The 20,725-nt window shown below is 47.4% G+C and overlaps 1 protein-coding gene across 5 annotated transcripts in view; it reads right to left on the minus strand.

Annotated features, from left to right (window-relative positions):
• Nucleotides 1–621: 621 nt before the first annotated feature.
• Nucleotides 622–20,725, minus strand: part of SERTAD2 (SERTA domain containing 2) — a 76,688-nt gene continuing 56,584 nt past the window's right edge. For 3 of the 5 annotated variants that reach the window (XM_054290588.1, XM_054290586.1, XM_054290587.1), the window contains one exon: nt 622–3,883. In XM_054290588.1, coding sequence (XP_054146563.1) covers nt 2,935–3,879 — 945 coding nt within the window. In that variant the 5' untranslated portion in view covers nt 3,880–3,883 and the 3' untranslated portion in view covers nt 622–2,934. Of the gene's footprint in view, nt 3,884–8,747; nt 8,978–19,957; nt 20,253–20,725 lie in introns of those variants that run through there. The other 2 variants (XM_054290584.1, XM_054290583.1) reach the window with 2 other exon arrangements.

The following is a 20,725-nucleotide window of genomic DNA, read 5'->3' on the forward strand; positions in this document are numbered from 1 at the left end:
TATATTTACAGAAGAAAAAAAAAAAAGAATAAATAATTTAAGAAAAAAAAATCACTTCAAATCCAAAGCCCTCTTATTCTGCTCCCATCTTGTCACTTCATTGCACGTTAATGTCAATCTCCATCCCTGGTGTAGGTCTCAGAGAAATTCCATGCTTGGCTGCTGTTGGGACCACAGCGCAGGCCCAGCTGGAGCAAGTCAGTGACTGGGCAGGGGGAAAGCCACAGCTCAGCCCTTCGACCCAGGCCTGCAGCAGCCTTCCCAACCTTCTGCTGAGTCCCACAAATCAAGTAGGTTTCTGTCCTGTGGGATTCCTGCAGGGATTCTGCCCCAGGACATGTGCTTCAGCACCAAGGAGCCACAGACACTGCCCAAGCGGCAGGCTGGATTTAGAGCTCAGCTCCTGCTCTCTGGGTACAAAAACTTCCCTTCAGCTGACTCCCCTGAACAGCACAGGTCTCTGAGAAGGGCACTGATGGGAGCTTTTGCCTAGCAGGTGATATTTATGCACGCGTAAATACTCAAGTAATCCCAAAAAACAGATGGCTCCAGCGTCCTGCAAATCAGTTTTTAACCATGGTAAGGCAAGTGCCTCCAAGTTACCGAGCCTGGTGCTGTTCCAGGTTTGTGTTCCCAGGTTCTCGAGGTGCAGGGACAGAAAGGCTGTGGGTTCTCCTGCGAGGGCTGAGGACTGCTGTGGAACAAGGGCTGGGTGGAGCTGGAGCTGTCCCTCCCCTCCCTGCCCTCCCTTCCCCTGGTCCCTAACGCTACACTTGGTCAGTGGTTCTCCATTGAAGCATAACCTCCTTTCTCTTTAGTCTGTGTGGTGACTGCAGATCCACCAGCACCCCAGTGCTTCACGGAGCTCAGCTTGGGAAAAAGAAAAAAGCAAACCCACCCCCCTGGGCCAGTGCTCCCCTCCTCCCCCAGCCCTGTCTCTCCCTGACAGATGAGCTGGGAGCCAGAAGCGCCTTTCGCAGCTGTACATGATGCATTTCATTTCCATTAGGAGTTCCTTCATTGCAAAAATGTATTTGCTCTCATCCTGTGTCTGTGTGCATATCTATGTTACATCTATCTATATACTAATAAATATATATGGCCTGCTTTAAAGTGCCAATTTACAAAAAGCCGCCTCCTCAAAAGGCAGGCAAGACCCAATTTCATCCGTGACAAGAAGGGAGCAGAACTGACTGAATATTGCCAAATGACGTAAAACATAATTTAAAATTTCTTAAATAAATATAAAAGTTATTCCTAAAGAAGCCATAGGCATGTCAACAATACAGGTTGTAACCGGCACTCAACAACTAAAGTACCATTGGAAAACTAAAATGCCGTAGCAACTTCAGCAATAGGCATGATACATTGCAAACATTTTTTTCTTTTTAAATTAAATGTACACCACAACGAACTCAGGAAAAAAAACCAGCTATTGGTGCAGTAAGAAGACTTCTCAGGTGTTACGGGTGAGGGGACCATGCATAGAAAGCTGTGTCTGTATATTCCTTGTAAAACGGGTCTATAAAGTGTGAAGCAGGTAACGCAGTTGATACAAGAACCCAACTCTATACGAGATGCCAAGTGATGTCACACGACTGGCTCCAGTTTCGACAGCAATGGATATTGAAGCAAGTCCATCCAGTGCAGGTACGAGATGAGCTTCACTGCAGTAATACTGAAGCTGCCTTTTTCAGCACTTAGCACAGTGAGGTGGGAGAGGGGAGGAGAAATGCTCCAAGAAAGGGCGAGCGCACGCTCCCAGCCCCGCGCCGTCAGTCAGGGAATGCCACGGGAGCCTGGCTGGCTCTCAGGCTCCGGGCTCCCCTCACCATTGCCGGGAGCTCCGGGTCAGGAGGTGCCGATCTCCGCCGGGTTAAGGCTCCACGTGGGGCGGGCGGGAGCTGCGGCCACGGCAGCGCTCAGGAGCTCCGGGGTGAAGTTCCACAACTGTTTCCTGCCAACTGCTTCACATACGTGTTGGAAAGGACATGGCTCTAAGTTTCAGGAATCACAGTAGTGCGCAGTGGGTACAGCAGGGAGCAAACACTTGTGAAACTCTGGCAGAAGCAGCTCCCAGCCCTTTCTTAAAGCACTTTTTCTTTTGTTTGCATTCAGGGAAACCGACTGCAGGCTTATTTGATCCAATTTTCTCTTTGCACCATACACATATAAAACATTACAACTCTGTATAAAAGTACAAGTGGTTCTTGTACATCTGAATTATGCAGGAACTATGTGAGCAAATCCTATCAAAATAGCTATTTTTTTTGTGTGTATAAACAGCATTTGTTTTTAGAAAAAACAATACCATAAACTGCAGAATCTGTACAAAAATATAAAATAAATTTGGGCAGCAGTTTCTAAACAGCCATGTAAATGCAACACTTAAAGAGGAGCAGGTTAATGCCTCCAAAAGGCTGAATTGCTAAAGTCAACCTATACAGGGCTAAAATGGTATTGAGATTATCTAAATAATAAAATTTTTTACCTCTTGCAATAAAACTTATAGAAAAAATAGACAAGTATGCACATGCAATTTACAGCTTTCCCCAACATAATCCTTGTGCTTAGCTTTTACCTTTTTTTTTCTTTTTTTCTTTTTTTTTTTTGTAATAACATAACATTGTCTACAATACGTATTCTTTCCTATACCAGGATATTCGGTCTTCCTTGAGGAACCACTTTAAAAAAAATACATTAGAAGTGGTCATACATGGATGAAGGCACTCCAACTCTGCTCGAAGCAAAAACTAGTGTGATCCTTTTCTTTTCAAAAAAGGCAAGCAAGGATGCATGCACAGTGCTGTGAATCGGGGCTGGGAGGGACTATGGAAATACTACCAAGTGTATATACTGGTACTTAAAATTAAAAAAAAAAAAAAGAAAAAAGAAAAAAGACAAAAAAAAAAAGTTGCTATATTTCTAATATTTTTAAGACCCAACAAGCACCTCCATGATGTGATCCAGTTCTGTGAGATCCATTTTGAAAGGCTGATTTGGAGTTACTGGCTGACTGCTGTACGGAGCGAGAGTTTTTAGGAGCTCATCTGCTGAGACAGGAGCCATTTTTGAGGCAGCCCCCGTGGCAGACGTGCAGGGGTCAAAATCATACATGGACGTATCAATGTCAGCGAACAGAATGTCATCCAGGGTCAAGTCTGTGAGGAAACCTGTGGAAGCTGTTATCTCAAAGTTGCCAGGCAGGGGGTCCATGAGTTTGGATTCAGCCGTTCTGCTCTCCGGCAGGCCCTCGGGCTTGTGGATGTTGGACTCGCTGGGCTGGGCTTTTGAGTCGTCGGCTGCCGGCTCAGCTGCTACTGCCTCTGCGGAGGTAGGTGCTGGACAAAGCTCCTCGATTTCGTCCAAGGCTGAGGAGAAGCTGTCCTTTACTGGCTGGAGAGCAGGAGGTGGTGGCTTCGTCGGACCATCGTGCTGGACAGCCGGGGAAGTGCAAAAAGTGTCGTCCTCGAGCAGAGAGGCCGGGGTGAGGCAGGACTCCAGGGGCATAGTGCTTACCAGGTCGGCGGGGAGCAGGGGCGGCGAGGCCAGGTGGCTGAACGCCGGCTGCGCCTCGCGGAAGTTGTCGCTGAGAGGGTCGGCAGGCTGCGAAGCGCCCACAAACATGGGCCTCAAGCTGCCTTCTTGTTTGAGTTCTTCCTGGATTCGCCTCAACATGTTGTTAATTAAAACTGTCTTTTGCAAGCTTGGCTCGGTTAATGGCCTGTGGTTATAAAGTTTCATAAGGGAAATGTTGAAGATAGTCTGACGCTGTAAGGTGTAAGACACCTTAGAGGGACCGTCAGTGGGAGACACCACTTTGCCTTCCAGCCCATCTTCATGCTCGTCAAACTTCCGCTTTCCTCCTTTCCCCAACATATATCTGCAAGGGAAGAGAGGACACTGATGAAGGCAGCAAGGCAGGTGCACATCTGTCCCCATCAATAAGTCAGCCTTGGCGCACAGCAGCGTGATGGGCAAGCAGCAGCCACCCTAACACAGGGCTCTCTGGTCCATCCGTGTTTAGGCATGGCTGTGCTGGTGAATTCCAAGCAGGAATTCAGACAGCATCTATAACAGTCAAGATCTGGCATGCCTGGCAGCAAATTTCCTCTTCCTTACATTAAGCAAATACCTGTCCATAGGAGCATGAGCCACAGGCACTGTACTGAATGTTTCCTTACATTCCCTGACTGAGGCAGTGCTATGCCTGGGAATACAAATGTAAAGCACTGAAGTTCTCACAATGAATTTCCTCTTTTTATTGAAAAGTGTGTTCACGGGGGAAGGGAAGTGAGGCTCAAGCAATTGTGTGTTAAGAGAAACTTCCCCAGTGAGGTTGGGAGATCAGCCCTTTGGTACACCAGGATACACACATATGGGTTTATTTAGCTGATAGCCTAAGGACTAAAGTACCAGAGCAGGAAATGCAGTTATTATACTCAGAATTAGATAAATTACAGAAGAAGAAGAAGAAGATCTGTCAAGTCTTTTACTCTAATCCCCAAGACCACTCTCTGTGCTACACTCTGCTGCTGGTCAGATGGCAGATTTTGAAGGAAACAAAGGGGATTTTACCAAACTTGCCCCATATTATAAATAATTTCTGAGCTAAGATTAAGTAGGGCAGTTCAGTCCCCAGTGCCATCTCTTCCAGGATGTTTCAGAGTGCCTGGAAATGCTCCTCTACACAGCACAGTCCCAACCTCATTTTGTCACCATTATTTTTGTGACACCAAGATCCCTCCCAAATGCAGAGGAATGAAGGAGTTGCTGTGCTGTGGCAGTAGCATGACCTGGCATTATTCTCCCTCATTTTCTCAGGTAGGATGGTGAGGTGCTGGAGCTCTAACCCGCTCACTCTTTTAATATGATCACAAGGAGCTCCCTGTTCATTCTTGTATCCTTCCCTCTGTTTAACAAATTCTTCTGACATGAAGAAGTCTGCCTTGTTTAACGAGAAAAAAAAAAGAAAAAAACCTAAAAAAACTCCAAAAAAATGGAAGAGGCTTTCTAGCCACAGGTATCCAGAAAGAAGTTGCAGTGGCCATACAGATTTTTACCCCAGATCCCTTCTCACATTATGCAGCTATCATCTAGGAGACAAAATTTGCCTTCCTTATTTGAGTACAATTCCCAATCCACCCAGTGGGATTAGTGCCTGCGAAACAACTGCACCAGGCAGGTCTAACACAGTTTGATGGTCGCACACCAGTTCAGCAGACAGACAACACAGTTTAACATCACCAAAAATGACTGACCAACATTTAAGAGCAAAGAGACCCTTGGAAAGCAAGGAGGCTAAAGAAGTCAGGGTCTCAGTGCTACAAGAGCTTCAGAGAGCATTTGCTGGGCGGTAAATCGAAAACCAGATCGGGTGAAGCGAGCCTCTTCTGGTTAAAAATAAGTCCCAAATCCAGATAATTTTCTAGCATATTATGCAATTAAAAAAAGAAAGGGGGGGGAGGGAGCAGGCTGAGCAGAGCTGAGGAACAGGTAGGCTGCCATCCAAGCTGCTTGGCCAGCAACCAGCAATTCCTGCGCCTGGAATCTCGGGCGAACAAAACCTCTGAAATTTAGCACTGCTGCCGAAGTCTGGCTTTTCTCTGCTCCCTAGTGTCACTTCCATGGACTGCTCTGGAGCTGCTCACATGGGTCTGGGGGGCGAGCGGGGGGCTTTGCTATTCCAGTGTTCACAGCAGACACGCTTCCTTTCACTTCAGACAGATAAGAGTGAGAAAGGGAGGATGGGGCTAGCAAGAATTAAAAACCCTGCCCAATTCCAGCACGTTTTTAAAGCAGCATGGGGTTAGGAGGAGATGAGCAGCTTTCCATCCCTTCCTGCTATCTCCTCCCCCTGAAAAAAGATAGACTCTGACCTAAAGACATAGCAGTGCTTCTTCTACAATGCCCTATTTAAAGAAGACATTTTTAAATGGCTTTGGGACTAGAAGAGTTTGAAGTTTGTCAGCCTCTGCCAGGAATGTATAAAAACATTCCCTGTACAAAGCAAACCTTTTCCCCCATGATAAAGAAAACAGCCCAGGCTCCATTCCCTGTGCTCAGTTATTCATCATTGCCAGGTGACGCTGCCAAGCATTTCCAACAAACCCAACCGAGCCCATTTCCACCCAAGGCTGAGGTGCTGGTAGTGAACACTTATTTAAAGCTGATCAGTAAGAACTATGGGATCATTGCTGAGTAAATACTATGATAACCTCACTACGTCATTTTCCAGGAAGCTCAGAGATAATTCAAGATTTCCTGTATGTGTGACTGTCAAGCTTTCACATCTCACTCCATCTTCATTGTAGCTTGATTCAGAGCTTGCCCTTTTAAAAGATAAAATAGATCAGGCAACTCCCAGGCTCACCTACTAGCTTTTCAGCACAGCTTTCAGTTTCCTTTTTCCCCACTAATACTCTCTGAAGAGGGTTTAACCCCTAAAGCACCAAAGCAGGATGTCAGCCTAAGCATGGAGGCTTTATTCCACCAAGGAGAAGGCTCAAATAAACACTGCTAGACTCTTGGCTTTGTAAAGTTTTATTTTATCCCCTTCTCCTCTGGCATGCCAATAGGAATTGTAAAGAATGTTTTCCTCCAGTTTCCATAAATCACTTCATTCATGCCAAGCGAAGCAAGGAGGTGATATCTTTTTAGACCAACTGATAGAGTTGGTAAAATCAGACATGCTTGGGGGCTTGCAAGTCTTCCTCGGTTCTTCAAAAAGGAATTTCATAGTGTCTGACTATCAAAGCTTAAGACAATGTTGTCTGCTTGTTCTTTACAGTTCAAACCATCTCTTCCCTCCTTCAACCAATCACTTTCATGCCTGCATTAAAGGGATCAGTGTTGTATGTCTTAAGATAAAGAATAACATTAAAAAAAAAGGATGCTGTACAATACCAGCATTTGATCTCAATCAATTCTGTTCATCTCAAAAACTTTGCTTCTAGCCTTTCCAGCCAAACCTCCTGCTGGGAAAATGAAAATGCCAAACTTAAAAGATCAGCTTGACCAAAGATCAGTACATAAAGAGACAAACCCGCACCATCCCAGGTGTCAAAAGAGAGCTGTCCAACCAAGCCATACAGCTGTGACAAGGGCAGCCAGACAACACCAACCCATCCAAACGTGGCACTGCACAGGCAGAAATAAATGGTAATGCTCATGGAAGGTCTTTCATGCATCTATTTTGCCCGAGCAGCAACCTCAGCCAGATGTAATTCTGCTGCACTTTCACCCATTTGCTAAACACAATTTTGAGGCTGGGTGTTAAGAGTTGAGACTGGACGTCACTTTGTTGTTGTTGTTGCTGTTGTAATAAAGGGTGTTGCAGGGTTTTGGTCTGCAAGTGAGTTTTCAATGTTTCTTAGGTATGTGGAAGCAGAAAGCTGAAGAAAGACAATGGAAAAGCTGCATCTTTCTGGAGATTGGGGCGGGGGGAGTTACTTGGAGATCTTCCCCAATATTATCTACCAGTTGGCTCCAGCTCTGGAAGACCCAGAACCAAAAGCTAGACCATTGTTGCTGACAAAGATACTACTTGCTTTTTTGCCCATTTAGGGCGATTGCACGCGCCTCAGCGCCAGAGAAACCCTAGCATTGTTTGGGAGCTGTCTTTTCTTAATTGAAAAACAAAAGTAGTATATTTTTTTCCTCGTTTGCGTGTCATTTAGCTTCCTTTTATTGGCTCTGCATGCTCTTCAGACAGAGCTGGGAGAAAAAGCAGTTGGGGCTCAGTAGAAGAGATAATCAGCCTGGAGTGGAAGGTTCTCTGGAGTCAGCCCTCAGCGATGAACGGCAGAAGAGCTCGTGCAATGCCTGTGTCTCTGAGCCCACCCAGTGATGATGAATCCTTCGCTCTCAGGAGGACAGAGGTACGTGTAGACTGTGAGAGGAGCACTGTGTTTATTGATTGTGCTTTGGACACTTCAACACTGCCAGATTATTTCTGAAGTCTTCAGTAATCGGCACTTTGGCATAGAAAAGCACCAGATATGTAAAAACTGAGAGGAAAAGTGATTTTGCCCAACAAAAAACCTGTAATTTTAATTCTCAAAGACTTTTAACAATTAAGTTTAAAATACCTCTCAAGACCGAAAACTCATCTTGGAAATCAATTCTACAATCCACTAGGCCCTCCCTGCTCATCGAGACAGACAGGAAGGAGAATAAAAAAAAAAAAAGGAGGAACTGAACATCAAGAGAAACAGCAGAAAAGGGTTTTTACGAAGTCACATTTCCACTCACGGATTTACGCCACCCCCTCTGTCAGTGTAGAGGATGAACAGCTTATTATAAATTATAAATAATTAGCTTATTAGAGTTGAGGTTACTTTTAGAACAAACATCATGTTGCTCAAAAAGGTAAAAGCATCACAAAATCCCTGAGTCCACAGGCAACCATTCCCCTCCAGGCAGCCAAACACCGAAACACAGGTGTGAACCACAGGGGTTGTGAGAGGAGTTTAAAGCAGGACCAGCTACTTTCTGAAGTCTTAGGCAATTCAAACCACAGGGGGGTAAAAAAGGAGAGAGAAAGAAAAAAGCAACTTGGGGGAATTAAAATAAAATGCTACTTCACACATGTGCATGGAAAAACCCAACAAAACCCCAGAACACCAAAGCTCCCCCATAAGAGCCTCCAGAGTGCAATGAGAGCACTGAATTTGTACACTTCATTCCCACAAGTTCACAAACCTCAGAGGTAAGTGACCCTCACCAGGTTTTCTCAAAGAACCTACCCGGTGAATTGTGGAAGTGCTTTCTGTGTCACTTCTGGCACATGAAATACAATTTTCCTCTCCTCCATCCTTCACTCCTCATCCTTGAGGGGTCCATTGGTTGTATCCTGGCTCAATGGTAGTCAATGGGTGTTTTGTTACTGACTTCAGCAGAATGAGGATTTGGCACAGATAGCTGCAGGACCAAAATAAAAAGGCCTTTTATGCCAACTGTGTTCAACTGGTAAGACCCTTTGAGCTAACAGAGGCAGGCTGAGCTGCTGTGAGGTATTTCAGTGCTGCAGGACCCAGCCTGAGGGACCACCTGAACTTGTAACCAGTCTCCACAACTTCAAAGTATCTGTCCCCTAGAGCTAGGGAGGCAAGCCAGTAAACCTCTCTCTCCCTGTCCCAGTTTCCACATCCCCAAGGCCACAGCAGAGAGAGAGAATGACCACATCTGCAGAAGACCCCTTGGGGCAGGACCATGGGCTCACCCACTACAGAAGGATGCTCCTTGGCCAGCGGGATCTGGCAAAGCACAGCAAACCTGCCCCAGCAGGTGGAAGGCAGACATCTGAGAGCACTGGCACCCTCCTCCCATTGAAAGTGACAAAGGAAAAGCAGAGGGCAAGGCCAGTATAAACCTGGCAGGTTCTCCCAGCCCTGCTCAAAACAAGGGGGAAAGCTGAGCAGCCCAGGTGTCGAGGTTTAACAGCAGGGCTGGAGCGAACGAGCAACATGGACTTTCACAGGCAGCAGCCAGAGCTGGGTGGAAATGGCCCCTCCTTGGGGATTTCATCTGCTGACACCGGAGTGTTTAAAGCCTGGCACGGCAGCATCCCCGAGCTGGGACAGCCTGTTCCATGCGGAGCTGCACGGCCCCGCTGCCTGTGCTGTGCTGCAGCTGCCTGCAGGGTGTGAACCGACCGGCCCGGATGGCGGCTGGGGGAGGGGGGGAGTGTTCTTTAATTTTATTTTTTTTTTCCCTCACAAGGCTGCTTTCTCGGGATCTGATGCTTTTTCACATGTTGGAGTGTACTGCATCCATGTTGCCTGGCTAAAGAGGACTCCTGACAACGCTGCCTGGTAAGAACTGTGTCTCATGCCACATGTGAGTTAGGAAACAAATCCCACAACCCCCAAAGAAAGGTAGGGGGAACGGAGCTGTGCAGGGGTTTCTGTCCTCTCCAGGCCAGTGCTCAGACATTCTGTATTTACAAGGTTTGTTTTCCCTGACACATTTTACATTAATTCTGGCTGCCCTTTTTAATTTTTTTTTTTTTTTAACTGAGTGAGGTTTAATAATCACTTACAAAACTCTCCTTTAGAGTATATAAAAAAATTGGCCTCCTGGGCAGCTCTCTGCTTCCAGAGAGTACAGGGGATTGTTTTTATGTTTGCAAGCCTTCACTGCAAGGCTGTCAGTGCCAGCAGTAATTCTAAGTGGCAGGTATTTCTCACACATATTTTACAGGGACCTAACTCTTCCCCGTCTCCTGTGGTGGATGGGTAAACCTCAGCTCTTCCAGAAGAAACAGAGAAGCAAGTAAAGCTCCTCAGCACCCCATTGCTGCATTTAGCAAGACAGGCAGCTTCTCTCTCCCTACAGAAACACAGCCTTAGCCCCCTGCTTTAGGCACTTCACACAGAGTGAAGACTGAGCAAGGAGCAGCTAGCAAGATGAGTGACAGGGGTCTTTTCTCCTCTCCAGTTAAAATCAAAATAAGAAGGAAAACCATAGTGAGTGACTGTTAGAGGCTATTCTAATCAGAACTTCAATAGGGGCTGTGTAAGGAAACCTCTGGCAAACAGGAGACAACAGAGGAAGCTCAGACTCTCATTTGAGAAGCATCTGAAGTCGTGCAGGTCTCACGGGGTTTGCCTTTGATACTCAGAGCCCGGAGTCCCCGGTCCCCGAAGGAGTGCCCATGTTAATCAGAAAGTAAGGTGAAGCCTTCCCTAGCAAATAAGCAATGCAATTATAAAGCCAGTCAATAGTGTAACGCCAGCCAACGTGTTCCAGCGATATTTTGAAACTGTAATCTGATCCTACTGTTTCCATCCTCGTGCCTTGCCTGCTCTCCCTTGTTGCATACTGTACTATTTGAGGCCCAGAGGGCAAAGCGAGCTCTCGCTGTTTGTTCATGATCAGAAACTGCATTTGGAGCGAGAGCTCTGTGTGCACCGCCCACACCACTTTCTTGAGAGTTTCTTAAACTTGCAGCCCGCCGAAGCCCTGCTAGAAGGATCTCTGCAAAACAACCAGAAACACAAACTCCACTTCTGCCTTCAGTTTGCAGCTCCTTTTCACCACGCTAAAAAAAGGCAAAGCCGCAGTGGAAGGCAATCTCTGACTCTGCAGCGTGTTAAGCCTTGCAGGAAACATATGCTTCTATTAAATTGGAAACAGTTTCTAATGCTGTCAGTTTGCTAAATGTAACATGTTCCCCTGGAAGAAGTGGAGCAGTTTTAATGTTTTTGACTAACTGCACACATCCAACCAGAGTACGTCTGATAAAGCTGGAATGGGCTCCAATAAATATAGCTTAGAATAAATTACTGCCTCATTAAGTAATTGTTTGGAAAAAGGACAGCAGGTTTTCTAGATTATAGCCGTGTTATTAAGGGTGTTTATAATATTAGGAATTCTATCAGGGTAGCAGAAGTTAATGCAAGTTTAAATCAGAGGAGCACTTGTTAGCTTGTTAAAGCATTAAAGGCTGCCCTGGCAGAACCAGAAGGTGGACAAGACTGCACAGGTTCTGAGCATGGAAAGCCAGCAAGGCACACTGCAAACCACTGTGAGGCTGAAGGCAAGAGCAAAAGCCCTGTGCAACTCTGGCAACTGCTCTTCAGTGCAAAGCAAGAGGGAGAATATACCAGGGTAAGACACCAGGGTTGGAAAGCATTTATTTAACATTCACATACAGGCAGGCAGTAGTCTTTACTGGAAAAAAGCAGAACAGGTTTGGATTGCCCAGCAGAAACTGATGTCTGACTCAAAGATCTCAAAGCCAAAATGTCAATCCTCACATGTTGTGCTTCAGACAGGACTTCCCGTGTGCTTCTTTATAAAACAGCACCCAGAAGATGCAAACAAGCCCCCAGCCTGCCCTTTTTTGGTCTTGTCCTTAACTGAAAGCTTTAGGAATCACACTGTCCATGACTGCCAACCCTGCCACAGCCCTTCACAGGCCTGGCCCTGCTGACCACCAACCACCAGCTCTGAGCCAGATCAGGGTGGAGCTGTCCCCCCTTCCCACCACCAGGAGATGCTTTGTTAGGGCTACCTACTGAGGGGAGAGAGATTTTCCAGGAGAAGGGAAAGCTGCCCTTATCTCAGGTCACCTCTGTGCCAAATCTCCTCTACATCCTTTCCCAGGATGGCTGCACACACGGTCTGCTCACAACAGTGTCTGAGCCACCACCAGGAGCCTCCTTCTCTGGGGGTCAGCTTACCTGGGCTCTGTGCTTCAGAGAGACACCAAAAAGAGCCAGGCTGAGGCTGTTTTGAAATTTGGATCTCCATGTAGCAGCGTTAAAGAAGCAGCCAGGCCTGCCAAGTGCGAATTGAGTTCCACTGTGCTGTGAACACATGGGCTCAGCAATCTGCTGAAGGACCAGGAGCTGCTTTACACACCTGGGCATCAGCAGCAGGAAATCAGAGCTGCAGTAAAGCAAACCAGGCACAGCACTGTGCCAGAGCCCCTGACTTTACCACGGGATTAGCTGATTATTCAGCAGACTCTGCTTGTTGGCACCCAAAAAATATGGGTGCATTGGCAATGGCAACCCAATGCAAGGGCTTCTACACACAAGCCTCCCTGGGATCAGCCCAGCAGCTCTTCCTGCTCCACACCACTGTTTCTTCCCCCAAGTGCTGCACTCCGGGCCTCCTTGCATGGAAGCAGGAGGTGCTGGTCCCACAGACAGCACCACAACACCATGAATTCCCATGTCAGAGAGCAAGGAGCCACACTGGTGCCGGTGCACACAACTCCATGCTGGGAGAACCAGAGCCATCTCCTCAAGAGGAGGAACAGCAGCAATTAAGATGGCTGTGTACTGCCCCAGGGCCCAGTTCAGCAAAGACTGCCTTCCATTCCTTCCCACTGCAGAGCCAGCAGGCACCAGCACAGCTCAAGCGCTGTCTAAAAAGAGACACCTCGCTTGTAAATGAAATTCAAAACAATCATCTGAAAGACCTAGAACAGCTACCAGAAAGTGACACAGGCTGGGAAACACACACACACACACACACACACACACACACACACACTCTCCCTTTTCACTGCTAAAATTACACGCCTGTAATGACAAGATGCTGCTGGTCAGCTCTAAGGGAGAATGATGAAACAGCCAGGCTGGCTGTGCACCCCTCCTCCCCTGCACACAGAACAATGGATGACGGCGCCGCTGTGTTGTGTTGTGTTGTACACGACATCTCTATTGGCACGCACGTGGCACGGGCTGCCTTTTATTTTCAGTGTGTGCAGGGACTGAGCACTGCACACCCATCTCCACTGGACCTGTGCAATTCCTGCAAAGGTTAATGAGAATTGTGTGTGCACCCATGAGGGAGAGACCCCTTCGTGTATAATAAGGGAGTTTTTCTCACCTATGTATAATTACTTTGTTTGAATCCAATCGTAGCATCTTCTCCCCAAAGATACCTTGTTTTTCCCCCTTGTCATGGACCCTTAATAAACACATGGTAGGGGGGGACCCCCACACTATTGAAAGAACTGAATGGTTTGCCAAAAAGTAGGTTATTGCTCTGAAAACAGTGTTGAATAAATTATCACAGTCAAACTGAAAAGCAGCAAATGGCAGGAGAGAAGAAGAGGAGAAAGGAAAAAAAAATCCTCTGAAGAAATATATGCTGCAAATGCACCATACAAATCCCAGCAATGACAAGTCATTTTAGTTTCTGGCCTGCAAATTTTATTTGCTAACCAGTTTTGCACTACTGAGAGTTAGGAGAAAAGAAAGGTGTTTCCCTGGCATTTTTTGAAGTAGCTTAAACAGCACATAAGCTTTTTTCAACATTTTTACTTAAATAAAAGGAACACAACCCTGCAAACAAATACATTCTATGAAAAAGAATCCACTCACCCTGCAAGCTTCTCTTAAGGAGGTGAAAAAGCTGTTGGACATTACTCCCCCACCAGTGAACACAAAACAAATTTTTAAAACATAGTTAAAATTTGACAAGAAAGTTTGCTCAGATGGTGTTAAATGATGGAGAAGATGCTAACTGCTGCCCTTTCAGTCCAGTGCACTAAAGTTCATGCATTTGTTGAAATACAACATGTGTTTCCATGTCCTACAAAGGATCCTTCTGAAAACTGACTAAAGGGAACTTTGGCCAACCTTGAGCTATTCTCAACCTGTAATAGCTATGAGTTAGAGACAAAAGAGATTCCATTTTTCATTGCACCTGCTTGATTTCACAACAAAAAGTACTATACAGAAGAGATGTTCTTTAAAACAGCCACCATGGGACCCACGTCTCTTCTATGTGGAGTAATTTAGACTTTTACAAGTAAATAATTTAAACTTATAGGAAAGCACATTTTTAACAGCATATTTTGACAACATGTGTCTGTATTAAGCCTGTATTTTGAAGCATGGTTAGGGCAGGTTAATTAACACAGAAGAAACTAACTTAACCACAAACTAAAATTTAGTTTAGAAAATTTGGAAATCAGGAGCGGAAAATACAGAAGGAGAACAGCTCAGGAAATGAAATGTCTGAAACTTTATTTCATATTCAGTCAGGCACAACCCACTCACCTCACCCATGATAGTATTATACTGATTTTCCCCACAATTAAAGTCCTCATCCAAGCACACACACATCACGTGTGTGCCCCTGCCAGCAAGGGGAAGCAGAGCAGCGACAGGAAGCTTGACACTGTGTGTCACTCACAGAGAAAATATTCTCTCTCTTCTATTCATTCACAAGCTATTTGTGGAACACTTTAGTTAGGGAAGGAAAGTGGAAGGGTTGTTCAGAAGAGCCAATTTCACCAAGCAGATGGAACAGGAGGGGGAAAGGGGGAGCCAGGTCCCAGCAGGGTAACCCAAGCAGGTTATTGGACCCCTGGGACAGCCAACATGGGAGTACCCTGGCCAAAATCCCTGTGACCACAGCACAGGCTCCTGCAGATGAAGGCACTGCTCCAACACAGGGCCAGGAGCAGGCATGAGACCCGACCCACAGCAAATCAGGCTGTGCCTAAAGTGCTGAAATAGAGTGGCTTGTCTCGCACAAGGCCCACAGAGCAGTGAGAAAGCAAAATGTAACCACCACTGTTCAAAAAAAACACTGTGGTTTGCACACAAACGCTAGTCTCCTATCTTGATGAAATGTATATTTGAAAAATATGCAAATGATATGCATGCACGTGGATGTGTACCTACTAAAGGCTTTTTTCCAAGGGAGAAAGAGTGCCTGTAAAAGCACATGAAAAGTAAAGTTTGTGGAGGCACCGGAAGATGATGATGATGTATTTCTGAATTAGGACTTAAAACTTCATTTTGCAGCTACCTGAAGTTAAGACAAAGCTGCCTTTAGGCATCTCAAACTAGTCAGACCTGCTATAGCAGTTGCACAGTCTGCTTCAAATATGCCCTCCACGCTCCTTTCAACCTCCACCCCAACATATATCCGCATAGTTTACCTCCAGTCATGGGTGGTTCTTGCTATAGCACAGTTCACTCAACCTTATTGCCTGCCTGGCACGACAGGAGGGCTTTTAAAGACTAATGTTACAGGCTACTATAAGAAACTGTATGAAAACAGCCAATGCTTGTCACATTTCCATTAAAGGTGAGTGTGGCTCGAACAGTCAAAGGGTTTCCGGGGTGGAAAATCTGGGATCAAGAAAAACAGTTTTAATTGTTACATCTGAGGAAGTATTAGGGCAAGTTTAGATCTTTCCACCAATTCAGGACTCCTTGAAAAAGGGAACTTCTTTTTTCTGCTACTTCCATATACTACCCAGTTTTCAAAATTACATTAAAAGAAAACAAGCCATGTTTGAACTCCTCTCTCTGTACTCTATACCAAGAATTCAATTTTTATTCCAACTTCACTGAAAACAAACTTTACTTTGCTTTCACACCTTACTGGTGTGCAAGCAAAGTAAACAGGTTTTGGCTCCTAATAATTACACAGAGAGTCATGTCATTCAATGCCACTTAAAACTTAATTCCAGGGTGATATTAAGGTGAAATTTGTGATATTAAGGAAAAATTTAAAACCAATGGTACTCAAAACACTGATCATGTTATACAGGTTGGGAACTTCAGTCCTATGGCAACCCCTCTGATTTTATGCACCAAGCTGAGGAGGGTACCAAACGTGGCCCCTCACTCGAAGAGCAGTGGTCTGACCTGGCCTAACGCAGGGCTCTGAGCATGGTTTTAATTTCACTACAGCAGCCTGAATCCAGTGTCACTGATGTGGTGGTGGTTGCTGTCTCACCTGAGCTAGATGAGCCTCCACCCTCAAAGAAGGGACACACGAAAACCAAAAACTTGCTCTCTGGTGACTTGACAGTTTCTTCGGTCCTTCCAAGCCTTCCCACCCCCAGTGGCTCCGTTTGGCCGTTCTGAAGGCTCTGAGGCTGCACCCATCACCCCTGGAGACTGCCCCAACTCTCCCTGGGAAATGCCCATCGCATCAGGCCTTCCCCACCCCGAAAATCCCCTTTGTGCTGCAGGAATGTCCCAGCCAGCACATCTTCACAGCTCCTCCTGGCCGCTCAGCAATGACAGCCAGCATCTGACACGCTCATCAGGGGCCATCGGGGAGGCAGACGTGGCGGCAGTGCAGTTTGTGCTCTGCACAGTGACACACAGCTTAATACCCACACAGCCAAGAGACAGGGCAGGACCCTGCTGTGACACACACAAGCCTGTTTCTCCCACTAAACCTCTGCTGCCTCCCAGCCACACGTTTGCTTTGGACCTCAGCTTGGGCTACACTTGAGCACACCCAGGAGCAGCGTTAGCACAGCATTCACGGGCCTTGCCCTCCCCACTCGTGTTGAACAGCCGAGCATTGTTATCTTATTTTTGTTATAGTGTTTGCATTGGTAATGCTGAACAAACCTGAAGCCTCCACTACAGCAAACACAAAAATTGACTCTGTTTATAAAAGAATTAAAGAACTAACGTGTGTTGAGAGTCTCTCTCCATTTACAGAAAACAGGCACCTCTTCATGACAGCAGTTTCTCTGACTGATGAAAGTTTAAAAATCAAAAGAAGTGACAGAAAACATGCAATTATACACCCCTGAAGAAAATGAGCGCTGTGCTCAGATTGGCGAATTTCATCTTCCACAAACCACTAATTAGCAAAAGATTCATCAAGACTAAAGATCTCTGCTTAGTGCCAACCTGCTTACACTGAAGCTGGACCTTGCTCTCTCCTTTGAAACACTCCTGATCTTTGGACTTGGTAACTGAAAGCTGCTATTTCTGGCACTGATTCGTGCGCAAGTTTAGGAACCACTGCAACTGGAGCTGTCTCCTTGTGAGCCAGTTACACTACAGAGCTGAGTTAAAAGGAGGTGTCTCTCTTGCTACCTGGCCCTTATGAGAAGTAGATCACCAGAAGACTACTCGCACTTTCAAAGTACTGCCTTCTCCTTGTTTGACAGATTACACTTTTAAGATGTTACATAAAGGCAAAAATAGTCACAAATACTTTGGATCATCTGTCTAGTGTTAGCACTGCCAGAGATGAACTGTGCCAGGAGTGCTTTACATCAGTGTGAAAAAAGTCAGAGTTCCTAAAAAAAAATGTTTTCCCAATGAAATATTTATTGAAAAACAAAAAGCAGCTTGTGTGAATGATGGCAAAATCCTTCAAACTAGATACTGCATAAAATCTGCTGTACTTCATGGAAGCTAAAAAAATAAATTTTGAATATGAAGTTTGAGTGCTTCCTTGCTATTAGGACATTATCTCAAAGTCCTTGATGCCTCTCAGGCAGACAATTTGAGCACTTGGTATATTTATGTCATTATTTCCCCTGTGAAAATCTTTATTTCATCTTTCCCATTAAAAAAGAGCAGGTGTATAAAGGAACACAATTACAACTCTTAATAAATCAGCACCTAGAGATGTATTTAATGCTCTTTAAGACAAAACCTGAGAGACCTATGGCTATCAAGTTTCTTTTTGTTTGTTTCCAATCAGCTTCAGAGAAAAAGAAATCAGCTTGACACAAAAATCAAAGCAGCATTTTAATATGCACAAAGTCTAGCTTCGTTTGTTCAGCAGTCCAATCCAGTTCCTGCAGAAAAGGAGTGGGTGGCTGCTGCTACCAACTTAAATGGAAGCAGGATCAGTCACGAGAGGAGGAATATCTAGAGCTGTTACATTGGATGCTGCAATACTTGCCTGAACAATGGAAGCATTCCGAAGGACACGCTCCTGGATACCTGTCCAGCACCACAAACTCCTAATCCTCCTCCTCTCTCTACCATCACCTGGCTCATGATGTTGAATCAGAGCCCAAAGATGCCATCCTATTATGTCAAAGGCATGCATTTTAACTTCAGCCAGAAAGGGCTACTTTCAATTTACCCTGCTAAATCAGTTGGCTGATTTCTATAGCAATCATTTGAAAACAGAATTCGTTTTTATAGTTTGTTTTACCATTTGAAAGCTTCCTGTGCCCTTAGAGGCAAACTGAAGTGCCTCTGTCAATTTTGTACCCTGTGAGAAGTCCATAAGACACAGGAACCTTCACTTGTGCCCATGCATGCCTAAAATGATCAGAATTAAAAAAGCTAGAAAGCGTTGTTTGAACTCACACACATTGCAAGTGCTCACTCATTTGAGAGACACACACATAAAACTGGTGTTTGGGGCAGCCAAGCCCTCTCCCACCGCTGTTTGAGCAATAGTGCATTCTAGAGTGGCAAAATCCAGCACTCACTGACGGCAGCGAGAGTCACCCTGATGACTGCACCAGGCACTAGATGAAAAAGCCTGGATTTCCCTGCTCCCGAGAGCCTCGGATGTGTCTGAGCACACGCTGCCACACGCAACAGCTCTGGCGTGCTGCACTGAAGTTCGGCTGAAGAAGCTGACAGCCCCTCACCCCCGGATGGAGATAAAATGGGCAGATTCGCTTTATTTTACACCAGCAGCTGACCCACAGCTGTAAATCAGCCACCGAGGGGCCCACTGGACAGCACACAAGCCTCTCCACAGACTTCCAACTAAAGTGGCCCTGGCTTTTCCAGCAGTGCTTCACAAAATGCAAGAAATGACAGCAGGTAACTGTACTTCTATTTTCATGCTTAGGAATAACTTATTTTTCCAGATCCTGATGTGAATAAAGCAGCCAACGCTCCAAATCAAAGTGGCACCACAAAAGGATTTTTCTTCAAGTGTTCATCCACCCCGAAGAAAATCCTAATAAATACACATTTTTGCCGTCTCTTCCAAAAGATGCACCACCTTACTCACAAAATCGCCCCCAGACGCCTCTGTGTCTCCGCGCTGGCGGTGCTCCCAAGGAAGACCCATGCGCGCTATTGCTCAGGGAAAAGACAGGCTAATCCCCAGCCCTTAACACCAACCCCTGAAAAGGGCCGGGCAGCGGGGCCAGCCGGGTCCTGCCCAGCCATATGTCAGCTTTGCTACAGCGGAGTGAAAGTCTCCCCCAGGCCCTTTCAGCTCCCCCGGCACTACAGCCCGCACTTCTCGGCACTCCCTGAATCCCCCGCTCTTGCTGGGAGAACGGAGCCGGGCTGCAGCCCCCGGCTCCAGGGGCTCCGGGGCGCACACCGAACTTACCGGGGTGCCGCGGCTTTCCTGGCGTCGGAGGGAGCCCGGCTCCGGGGAGCACAAGCGGCCGCGCTACCGGGGCCGGCACAGCCACCTCGGTAGGAAAGTACATTCCGGCTCCCCGCACCTGCTCCGGCTCGGGATCCCCCCGCACCGGCGGGGGAGGGGGCGTATTTTAAGGTCAACTTCGCCGCTCTCCCTCCTCTGCTCATCTCAGCACGAACCCCCCCACCCTCCCCGGAGGAGAGGGGGAGGATCCCCGCCCCGGGCTCCTCTGCCCGGGCACCAATTTAAAGGTAGAGATAAAACAAGCCCCGATGACTCGCAAAGCCCGAGGGGGTGGAGGAGTGTCGCCGCCCCCTGCCCCCCCCCCCCCCACCCCGATGCCCCGCAGCCCCCCAGCCCCACTCACCACATGCAGCTCCACCTGAGAACTAAAGCATGGAGAGGGGGAGGTCGGAAACTCTCGCCCTAGAGCAGCTCCATATGTCGCTCCTCGCCGCGCCGCTCCGGGGAGGGGCCGGGTGGGATGCGGAGGAGGAGGAAAGGAGGAGGAGGAGGAAAGGAGGAGGAGGAGGCAGGAGCAGGCGGCGTGAGGATTTAAGCCTCCGCTCTGCCCCGGCGGCTGCGATCACGCAGCATTATACAATGGAGGAGGAGGAGAGGAAGGAGGAGAAGGAGGAGGCACCACCAGCCCCGGCTCCCAGGACTTGCCGCCAGCACTGACGACAGGGGCGGCTCCGGCGAGCTCCTCACCCTCCGGCCCGCGTCAAAGCTCCGCCTCGGCCCCGGCCTTCCTCCCCCGCCCCCCCAACCCCCGCGGCTGCTGCCGCTGCTCCTGCTCCTCCTCCCCCTTCTCCTCCTCCTCCCCCGCTCCGGCTCCCCGCGCTGCCCACGCGTGCCCCGGCCCCCGCCGCCGCCGCGGCTTCCCCGGGGAGCGCCGGGCCGGCACAAAGGCGGGTGCCAGCGCGCCCCGACCGCAAATATGACAAGTATCCCTGCTATCCGGTGGCGGGGACCCGGCCGGGGCACGGGGCTCCGCCAGCCCTGCTCCCCGCGCGGGGCTGGCCCCGCATTGTCCCGGTACAACCCAAAATTGTCCCCCCGGCACCTCCGGTGAGCCCCCGGCCCGGCCAAGCGCAGCGAGGGCCAGGGGGGATGCGGAGAAAGCCCGGAGCGC

The sequence above is a fragment of the Melozone crissalis genome, unplaced genomic scaffold (assembly GCF_028551555.1).
Source record: "Melozone crissalis strain CALT ecotype California unplaced genomic scaffold, PUWL_Pcris_2 ptg000081l_1, whole genome shotgun sequence".
Lineage (NCBI taxonomy): Eukaryota > Metazoa > Chordata > Aves > Passeriformes > Passerellidae > Melozone > Melozone crissalis.